General features: G+C 39.0%; 1 protein-coding gene across 1 annotated transcript in view; it reads left to right on the top strand.

Moving 5' to 3' along the window:
- MARF1 (meiosis regulator and mRNA stability factor 1) overlaps positions 1 to 11039 on the top strand; it is a 76977-nt gene that overhangs the window by 29980 nt on the left and 35958 nt on the right. The window contains exons 11-19 of the mRNA XM_007956477.2: positions 875 to 1053; positions 2218 to 2298; positions 5368 to 5604; positions 5722 to 5841; positions 7111 to 7286; positions 7560 to 7780; positions 8500 to 8642; positions 8826 to 8959; positions 10204 to 10406. Coding sequence (XP_007954668.1) covers positions 875 to 1053; positions 2218 to 2298; positions 5368 to 5604; positions 5722 to 5841; positions 7111 to 7286; positions 7560 to 7780; positions 8500 to 8642; positions 8826 to 8959; positions 10204 to 10406 — 1494 coding nt within the window. The remainder of the gene's footprint in view (positions 1 to 874; positions 1054 to 2217; positions 2299 to 5367; positions 5605 to 5721; positions 5842 to 7110; positions 7287 to 7559; positions 7781 to 8499; positions 8643 to 8825; positions 8960 to 10203; positions 10407 to 11039) is intronic.

Raw genomic sequence — 11039 nt, forward strand, 5'->3', positions numbered from 1 at the left:
CAGGATCTCCTACATAGATCCCCCTCCGAGTGGTTGACAGTGGTAGCTGGGCACCATCTTGTTCTTCTGGTCTTATAGTTAGGCTGAGGATTGCATGGTATACCAGTTGCTTGGACTAATTGTTTCCATGTATCTTTGGTTTTCTTCATTCTTCCTTACTCTGGACGAGAAGAGACCCATTGTTGCATCTAGATGGCCACTTGCAAGCTTTTAAGATCCCAGTCACTACTCACCAAAGTAGGATGTGGAACAGTGTTTTTGTGTAGTGTGATGCCAGTTGATTCATGTCCCCTGCAACTATGGTCCTGAGCCCACAGGTCTAACTGTTCTCTCCCTCTGTGGCCAAGAAGTGACTACAGCCTTGTCCCTTGTCTGCTCTACTATATACCTGGAAATTCTTACAGAACATACAAATATACTTGTAGAAACAATGTCTGCCATTCCTGTACATACATGGTCTTAGGTATGTTCCCCCTGCATAGACATACCTTATAGTTCAGCCTGTCCACTCCTCTATTCATCTGTATATCAGTGTAAAAACACACCTTTTACAGATCTTTAAAATACCTATGACCTGGATTTTTGCAAGGTATGAAGAAGACCTTGAAGATTCTTCATGTGTGTTGGCCTCTGAGTCTGCTTTGGAGAGCTGTTTGTGTCAGAAGGCACAGGCAGACCAGGCCGGTTTCCCTTCTCTCAAGGTCAGCATTACCTAGCTCACTTGACTTCTGGTTAGCAGAAGTGCAGAGTCCAGACAAGTTCCCCCATGGAAGCACTGAGTTCCCAACATATTCCTTAATGATTCACCTTCCATTTTAAGATGGCAAGGTTCTGGGATGACAGGGATTTCCTTTTTTTTTTGTTACTACCGTAGGTGAAGAGTGTTGAGCTCAGCCCCCATACAGATTATCAGCTCAAGGCTGTTGTCCAGATGGAAACCTTACAAGAAGCAATCAGTGCAGTGAATAGCCTCCACAGATATAAAATCGGCAGCAAGAAGATACTGGTCTCACTTGCCACAGGAGCTACTAATAAATCACTCTCTTTACTGAGGTAAAAAAGAAAAAAAAAACCTAAGCCATTTATCTCAGGAAATAGCATTTTGATCCAGAAACAATTTTGGAAATACTGAAAACAGATTTTATCACATTCCTGTCCCCTTGGTAGTGAGTTCATACATAGCAATGCTTATTCTCAGTGTTAGAGTTATAAATAAGCTATTTGACCCTTGTTCAAGTCATTAAGCAAAGATGAAGTATAGCTTAAAGTTAGCAGGCACTTAGCAGTAAAATAATATACCACCTATCCAGATTAGGTTCTCAACATAGTAGCCTTCTATAATAAAGTTTTATGAGCCTGAAGAATCTAAAACATTTCCTTCAATCTCAGTAGAAGATGGATCTCCCTATAAAAGGTAGACCTACATAGCTCCAAGCTCTCAATTTGCAGCTTTATTCTTAATGTTACATAGAGACCTAGCCCCATAAGTCTAAATGTTGACTGTGGTGTCTGATGGTGATTTTATTTCATGACAAACTTTGATTGTTCTCTGGCTCTTCTGTTTTGAGGAGAGCTAATAAAACAAGACCCCTCGATGCCTGTTTGGATGGTCAAGGAGTTTTGCATTTATGCTTTGTGATTTTTTTTTATTAAAACTGCAGAAAAATATTTTTTAAAATACAGTTTTTTGTTTTGTACCTTAGAATAAAAATAATATTCATTGAAGAAACTCTGGAATGCTCAGAAACAAAAAAGAAGCAGAAAAACCATGCATAATCCTGTGGCTCAGTTTTTCCCCCTCTTTGGATGTTTTTTGGTGCCTTTTTGTTTTTGCAAACCAGATCATACTCTATTCAATTGTGTATTCTCAATTACCTGTATGGCAGGAGAGGTTGAAACTGTTCTGCTTTTTGCTTTGAATTAGCAATAGGATGTTCTTCCCACTGTGAGTAGTCAGTGTTTCTCTGAAACACAGGTATGGAAAGCTCTGTGAGTTGTGTCTGAAAAATATCCTAGTGGATGGCTTAATTCTTTAATTGGCTTATTCCTAAGATCCTTTATATTTTTTCTGAAAAATAAATTCTGACATACAGAAACAGGTAAATTTATTTTGCATACACATTGTGTTCATCAATTTTATAAACTATCTTTAAAATATAGCTTCTAATGTAGAAAAAAAGAATCTATTTGCTAATTAATTAAAATTTTTTCTTACAGTGCTGAAACAGTGTCTATTCTTCAGGATGCTCCTGCCTGTTGTCTGCCTCTTTTCAAATTTACAGATATCTATGAAAAGAAGTAAGTTAAGTTTGTTTTTACATAAATTCAGTCAGTATTTATTGATGACTTCCATGCACAAAACTGTGATAGTGACTCTTAAGGAACATCCAACATTATAAAGGAAATGAGACAAACATAACTGAGTATTCAGAATAAAATTCTGTTTTGATATGTATTTTTAAAACTTTTTTCAATTTTATAAAATTTAGAATTTAGTCCCCAAAGCTGTACTTTTATTTTTTCTAATTGACTGATTAGTTTTACTATTCTTTGAGTAAACAGTTTTGAGTACCTTGTAGTTTGTAAGCTTTAGGATGACAGGGACTGGGTTGGGTTTAATACCATTATCTGCAGTACCTGGCACAGCTGCTAGCAACAGGTGCTCAACAAGTGTTAGTAGAATGAAAGACTGAGGCACTGTGGAGTGTGCAGAGCTAGGCAAGACACAGCCTTGTCTCTGAGGAGTTTATGGTCTGGAAGGGAAGAGGAGACATTGACAAATTATTATGTAAAATGAAGAAAATGCATTAAAAAAAGGGATAGGGTAGTGAAAATACTTTGCAATACAGAGAAAGGAAAGAGCAAGGAAGGAGCTTGACACCGTGTGGATAATGGGGACCCACTGAAGTATTTGAGGAATGAGAAGAGGAGAGAGATGTAGTGATCAGAGCCACACATTTCAGGACTGGTCTGGTAATAGCAATGTCTGAGGTAGAGTGAGCAGGAGAGAGAAGGAAGAGTGCTGCACCAGTCCAAGTTCTGAAGATGCTGTTGGAAGAAACTAGATACAACTGACATTTCAAATGCTGGTGAAATAGGACTTGGTAACTAATTTTATGTAGTGGACAAGGTAAAAAGTGGCAGTCAGTTTGATTCCCAGTTTTTTGGCCTGGATGCCTGGGAGGATTGTTGTGTAGTTAAAGAGAAATAAGGAAATAAAGCATGTTTAGGAGGTACAAGGAGTGTTTTGATCTTGGTTTGGGACATGTGAGTTTTAGGGGACCACTGGAGTATCTGAGTAGAGAGTTCAAGTAGTCTTGTGCACGTTTGGAGGCTTCCTTAGGAGACAAATCAGCTCTGAAGTTATGGCAGTTATTTGCCTAAAAGTGATCATTAAAGTTACTTGCCTATAGGTGATCATGGGAGCAGATAAGATCAAAGGAGAGAGGGGAAACAGAGGGCTGGTCTGGAGGCAGAGACACAAGTGAGAACCCAAAGGTAAGTGTGATATAACTAGGATGTATGGAAAGAGAACAGGTCAGGAATGTGGTGATAGGCTGCAACATTGGGGGGCACTGAGTTAAGTGGTGTGAGGTAGGGATGAGGAGGAGGCCTCTGGTGATAAGATCCATCTCTTTATAGTAAGGAGCTCTGGTGGTGTAGTGCCTAAGGCATTTGACTGCTAACCAAAAGGTTGGCGGTTCAAACCTGTCAGCTACTCCAGGGAAGAAAGATAGGGCAGTCTTCTCCTGTAAAGATTTACCACCTCGGAAACCCAAAGGCGGTCACTATGAGTCAGAATCAAGATGAAATCCAGGAGTGAAGGAATCGACAGATGACTGAGAGACCAGTCTTTTATATTTAAGAGAAGGCAAGTGGGTACAAGACTGAGGGTGAGAGCCTGAGTGAGGGCGAGAGAACAGAAGATTGGGTTCAGAGAAGAGAAGTTTGACATGTGTAGGACACTAGGAAGGAGGCATTGGACAGGCAATGTTAGCAGCTAACATTTATTGAGCACTTAATATGTGCCGTAAATCTTGTGCTGAGACTTGTTCATGTATAATCTCATTTAATTCTCACATAACCCTGTAAGATAGGTATTACCAAAACTCAAATTCACTGCCATCGAGTCAGTTTGACTCATAGTGACCCCTTCTTGGGTTTCCAAGGCAGTGTCTCTACCGAAGTAGATTGCCCACTCTTCCTTCTGAGGAGTGGCTGGTGGGTTTGAACCTCTAGCCTTCTGGTTAGCAGTCAGATGCCTTAGGCACTATGCCACCAGAGTTATTATCACCCCCATCTTATAGATGAGAAAACTGAAAAAACCCAGAGAGTTTAAGTAACTTAATAAAGGTCACACAGGTTGGGATTGAGACAGTATGTATCTGCTTCCAGAGCCTTTAAGTGCCTTTAAGTACTACAGTATGAAAGATACAAGTTAGGAGAATGGTTGATCAGTCAGTCAAACCTGAGACAAAGTTTGGGTCATGAGGATGAGGTATAAGTGAGGGAAGGGAGAAGCTGTGGAAAGGAGGTATACCTCTTCTGTGGTAGTAGAACAGGGATTGGGAGAAGCAATACAGCCATACCTCGTTTTATTGTGCCTCGCTTTATTGCACTTCACAGATAATATGTTTTTTTTTTGGTTTTTTACAAATGGAAGGTTTGTGGCAACCCTGCTTTTAGCATGTCTATCGGGCCATTTTTCCAATAGCATGTGCCTTACTTCATGTCTCTGTGTCACATTTTGTCATTCTAACATTTTTGACTTTTTCATAATGCTGTTGCATATATAATAGACTACAGTATAATGTAAACATAACTTGTAGATGCAGTGGGAAAAGGCATGTGATTCACTTTATTGCACTGGTCTGGAACTGAACCCACAATATCTCTGAGGTATGTCTGTATGGAAAGATTGTATGCCTGTATAGAGAAAGATTTGAAAGTAAAAGGGAGCAAAGTTGAGTGGTCATATCAAATAGCCTTTGATCTGAGAAAATCAGGGGAGATCATTCGTAGAAACTGGAGGAAGTGGAAGAAGGGAAAGACAGGGACACTTTGGGCCTTGGCCAGTGGATTAGGTGAAGCCCACATGATGGAATCACTGTGATGGGCAAGGAGCCAGAAATGACTTGAAGGAGTGCCAAGTATCACTGGTTTGACAGTGATGAATTCGTAGTAGAATTATTCTAGTTTGAACTTTTTAAGGCATAGAGGAACCATTTTTGATATAAGAGGATAACTGAGATGCTTCTCACTACTTGACTATAGCCCTTTTCTTAAACAGAATACATAGGCATTTCTATATAATAATAAAAAAAAGTTCTCTTCAAATCAACATTTCCCTTTTTTTCCTTGCTGTAGGTTTGGACACAAGTTGAATGTGTCAGATTTATATAAGTTAACAGATACAGTGGCAATCCGTGAGCAAGGAAATGGAAGACTGGTGTGTCTCTTACCTAGCAGCCAAGCCCGTCAGAGCCCCTTGGGGTCTTCCCAGTCACATGATGGCTCCTCAGCAAATTGCAGCCCAATTATATTTGAAGAGTTAGAATATCATGAGCCTGTCTGCCGACAGCATTGTTCCAATAAGGAATTCAGGTATAATTCCCTTAGAAATAATCCTTCATAAGGTCATGGGACATTTATTAGAATTAATTTGCAAATATTTAGACAACAGAGCAATGTCAACTCAATATTTTCTTCTCTTTTCTTCAGTGAACATGACTTTGATCCAGACTCTTATAAGATTCCTTTCGTGATTCTTTCTTTGAAGACATTTGCACCCCAAGTTCATAGTCTTCTCCAGACACATGAGGGCACAGTACCTTTATTAAGGTGAATCATCTCCAAATGCATTGTGAATATAATACTATAGCTTTCCTTTTTGTAGAAACGTCCCTCTGCTTGCACTTAACCCCCAACCAAGTGCTTTCTCTGAACATTTTCAGTCTTGTAGGCAATTGTTGTTGTTGTTATATGCCGTCCAGTCAGACCTAACTCATAGCAACCCCTCCTTGGGCTTCCAAGGCAGTATCACTACGGAAGTAGATTGCCCAACCTTCCTTCTGAGGAGTGGCTGGTGGATTTGAACTGCCAGCCTTCTGGTTAGCAGTCAAGTGCCTTAGGCACCATGCTACCAGAGCTCCTAGTTGTAGGTAATTAGTGTATCTGAAATGGGATCCATTCACTTAGTATTCCAACAAAAAATTTGAATTTGTGGGAAATTCTAGAAACTTAAACATGAATAAGTAGTTCTGGTGGTATAGCACCTAAAGCATTTGACTGCTCACCAGAAGGCTGGTGGTTCAAACTCATCAGCCACTCCTTGGAAGGAAAATTAGGTAACCTTCTTCCATCGTGATACTGCCTCAAAAACTCAAGGAGGGATCGCTGTGAGTCAGATCTGACTCGACGGCAGTGAGTTTGATTTTTTTTATAATAGAACTATGTCAGGATTTATCTTATAAATGTCCAAATTAGACAAAAAGTATTCTTTAAAAACTATTTAGCCATAATAATAATCTGTTTAACCACACCATTGGTCACAGTGGTAGACATAATACAAACAGTAATACGGACTAGGGAGATCTGGTAGCATAGTGCCTAAGGCACTTGATTGCTAACCAGAAGGCTGGCGGTTCAAACCCACCAGCCACTCCTCAGAAGGAAGGTGGGTCAATCTACTTCCATAGTGATACCGCCTCAGAAACCCCAGGGGAGGGGTCACTATGAGTCGTGTCCGACTCCACGGCACACAACAACAACAACAATACAGACTAAGTTGCCTGAATGCCAATAGAACATTGAAGCAGATGAATAACTGACTTGGAACCCAGTTGCTTTATTTTTAGCCCCCTCTACTAAACAACTGAGAATTTCTAGTACCATCAAAATGCATCAAAGAGGTAAAACACCATAGTGAGTGCTTCCCTAGGACCTTGATTTTAACATTCAAAGCGGGATCATGGGCATTTAAGCTAATTATTTGTTAAATGTTTACTTTAAAATAAAGCTCTCTAAAATTTTTTTTTAATAAAGTCTTCTGTTTAGTAGATGCTTTGCTTTTCATTATTTTAATTAATAATCCCCTACCCTCCACTTCAGCTTTCCAGATTGTTATGCTGCAGAGTTTGGTGAACTAGAAGTGGTACAGGAAAATAGAGGGGGTGTTCCCTTGGAACACCTCATCACCTGTGTTCCAGGTGTAAACATTGCCACAGCACAGAATGGTGTCAAAGTAGTTAAATGGATTCACAATAAGCCCCCACCTCCAAATGCAGGTAGGTGTCCAGTGTTTAGTCTTCCCATGCCTCACCTCTGCTGTGAGACAGGGAAGGGGAAGTATTTTTTGCCAATCCATAAATGTCTTTGGCTAGCATACTGACGATATGGGCTGTGAGTTTAGAGGTTGAGAAGAAAAGCAGCTATTTATTTAAAGTTTAGTCTCCTTGGTCATGATGGAGCTCAAACAAGGGACTGAAACATTAGCTTTATTTCAGCTGGTGAAATCATACTTTGTCTTACGTATGTTCTTTTTCTCCTCACATATCTAGACCCTTGGCTTCTGCGTTCTAAAAGTCCTGTAGGGAACCCCCAGCTGATCCAGTTCAGTAGGGAAGTGATTGACTTACTAAAGAACCAGTCATCCTGTGTCACACCAATTAGTAATTTCATCCCATCCTATCACCATCATTTTGCGAAGCAGTGCCGAGTGTCAGACTATGGCTATTCCAAGTTGATTGAATTATTAGAAGCAGTGCCTCATGTATTGCAGGTAAGTAATGATCATTATTTCTTTAAAGACAGGAATGTTCTCTCATGGATTTGGCTGCCCCGGCCAAAGAAACAAGATAGGTGGTAACCTGACTCCTAAAATTGTTGATTCTGAGCAAAACATCCTGTAAATACTTTCCTCAGTTTTTCAGAAAGCTACAGATTTCCAACTAAAAAATTGCTTATAAGCTCTGAGGTATATTTTCCTTTAACCTCTATAGACTGATGTTCATCCTAGCACAGTTCTCTCCAGAATTGTTTACTGTTGCCGGGGGAACTACTGTGAACATCTATGCATGTGCATATGTAAAAATTAAGGTCTTAACCTTTCTCAGAAGTGAGCTGGGAGAGTTGTTACTGGGCTACAGTTTAGCATTAGTTCTTATGAAATCCGCCTGTTAAGGTGTCTAACTTTTAAAAATTGCCTGGAAATATTCACCTGTCTTTTACAGACAAAATTAATTGCTCAAACTGATAATAAATGCATTTCATTTCTGAACACATGACTCTTTGGAAAGGGTATGCAGGGCAAAAAAAAGAAAGGCAGTTGTTCATTTTGACCGTCTTCATTTTGATCTATATGTGTTTCCAATTGCAGATACCTTATTTAAAGGAAGTTGTTCTCTGAGGGTGGTAACAAAAGAGAGCGAGCCATCAGTAAGAAAGTCACAATCTGTCAACGTCTTACAAGTTTAAATAATCAAAGTGTTTGATTTGCAGATTCTGGGACTGGGCTCCAAACGTTTGCTGACGCTTACCCACAGGGCCCAGGTGAAGCGCTTTACTCAGGATTTACTAAAACTTCTCAAATCCCAAGCCAGCAAACAGGTCATTGTGAGAGAATTCTCACAGGCGTATCATTGGTGAGTTGATGAGGAGGAAAAGGAAAAAAAAAAAAGCAAACACTCTTTTAGTACCTTTTCTTCCCTCAAATTTTGAACAGTTATGTAAGTTTTCTATTTAGCATCCTTTTGGAAAATGTACAGAATTATTTTAGCAAGTGATAATACTTTTTTTCTTTGTCCATTTCCATTTTTAAAACCTAGGTGTTTCTCGAAGGACTGGGATGTCACTGAATATGGTGTTTGTGAGTTGAATGATATCATATCAGAAATTCCAGACACAACCATTTGCTTGTCTCAACAAGATAACGAAATGGTGATTTGCATCCCCAAAAGAGGTACGTTGACCTCAGTTTGCCAGAAGGCTTTAGTCTATCTCAGTAGTTATTTTAAAATGAATTCGTATGGGGAATGCCCTTTTCCCACTCTCTGTACCCTCTGAAGATTCCATGGGAAGTACAGTTTGACAACTAACTGCTCTACTATGCTAGGTTCATCAAGTAGGTGAAGCCATTGGTCAAGAAAAAGAAAAGCATGCTAGTTTTTTAGAATTCACTCTCAAGTAAACAGGCATAACCAACACTTTGTTAAAATACCTTCTTTAGTCCATCTGTGGCTATTTAAACTGGAGGCACCCTTGACAAGGAAAGAAAGGTTAATGAATGTTGTTATTTGTTTTGTGCCTTCGTAATTTTAGTAATTCCATTTGAGGTCTGGGAGACAGGATGGATACCTACCTACTGTCTTGTGTTCCCACTAATATTAATCATGATCTTAAACTGTACTCCTGCAGAAAACTGATATCCAGGAGTTCATGGTCTCCGCAGCCAAATTTAGTAATGCCAGTTTTTCCCCGGTTCCAATATTAAAATGAATAGAAACAAAAAATCTGAGTTTAACCTTTTTCTCCTTTGTATTTTGTTAAACTTTTTGATGCCTGATACTTCTCTGCTGCTGAGTTTTAACTAAAGCTGAAATGAATAAATAAAGAAGTATGTGACTGTTCAGAAGTGTGATGTCACAAAAATCATTTCTGTATTACATTTCCAAGAATGGAGACCTGTGTATTATGTCATTGTCATGTGTGTATACATACACATACACACATACATATAGACATATAATGAAACTTTGAGAGCCAGAACTCAGTGGAACTGCATTTTTTTTTCTGGGTCTCACAGGTTTTCTGCTTTGACAGGGTACAAACTTAGCACTTTTCTGTTGCTTGTTTTAGTGGATAATATTTGAGTTTTCATTCTTTGGCAGGATTCCACTTTACACAGTTTCAGCTTTTGCAGATTTTACTGTATACACATACACACACATATTTTTGGAGTGGGGGAGCAGAGGGTTACATGTATATGTATTTCATAGTGTACCATAATAGTGTCCTGACTTCTACCCCCAAATATGTGTGAGATCCACTTGCAAAGAAAGAAGAGTTAAAAGTGTTTGTTTTAGATTGTGTGTTTGGAAGACAAACTATTACCTCTTATAAAGTATGAATAGGAGTCAATACTATTGTGGATGTTAAAGAAACACAAATGAGTAGAAGATGATGATTTATGTTTGTTTTTTAAAGAACGGACCCAGGATGAAATAGAAAGGACAAAACAGTTTTCCAAAGATGTTGTTGACCTGCTCCGTCACCAACCCCATTTCCGGATGCCCTTCAATAAATTTATTCCTTCTTACCATCACCACTTTGGTCGGCAGTGCAAACTCTCATACTATGGATTTACCAAACTACTTGAACTGTTTGAAGCCATACCTGATATTTTACAAGTGAGTTAAATTCTATTTATGTAAGTATTTTACTGAACAACATGTGGGGGAAAATGTTATCACTTTCAAGATCTATTTTTCTGGAAGGAAGGGAGTTATGAAAAGAATGAAAATTTTGAAATATTGTGATCAGAGAAGCTATGTTGTTGGCTTATCACTGTTTTTAGGTAAATGTGTATTTCCTTCAAAAAAGAAATAGCATATTCTACTTTGGTTTAGGGTAATTATTGAAAAAAAGAATGTTTGTTTTCTTAAACAGTATTCTTTCATTAGCTCTATGCTTTTCAGACCCAATGTGTTGAGAGATACCAATCTTAAGACATTGAACTTTTTAAATTAAATTGTGTTTCTGATGCTGACACTAATACTGTTTTCTTTTTATTGTATTTGGGTGAAGATTTACAGAGCAAATTCACTTTCCATACAGCAGTTCACATATACTTTGTCTTGTGATATTGACCACAGTTTACCACAATGCAACAGCTCCCCTCCCACTTCCTCCCCATAGTTACTTCTTCCCTGTGTCCATCCCTCCATGGACTCCTGCCCCCTCAGCTGTCTCCCTGTGCATAAGCAGCCCTTCTTTCTCTCATGATTGTTCTCTCCAAGGAGAGTATCTACTTGAGGAAAATG

Source organism: Orycteropus afer, unplaced genomic scaffold, assembly GCF_000298275.1.
Source record: "Orycteropus afer afer isolate SDZICR_OR568_19922 unplaced genomic scaffold, OryAfe1.0 scaffold00623, whole genome shotgun sequence".
Lineage (NCBI taxonomy): Eukaryota > Metazoa > Chordata > Mammalia > Tubulidentata > Orycteropodidae > Orycteropus > Orycteropus afer.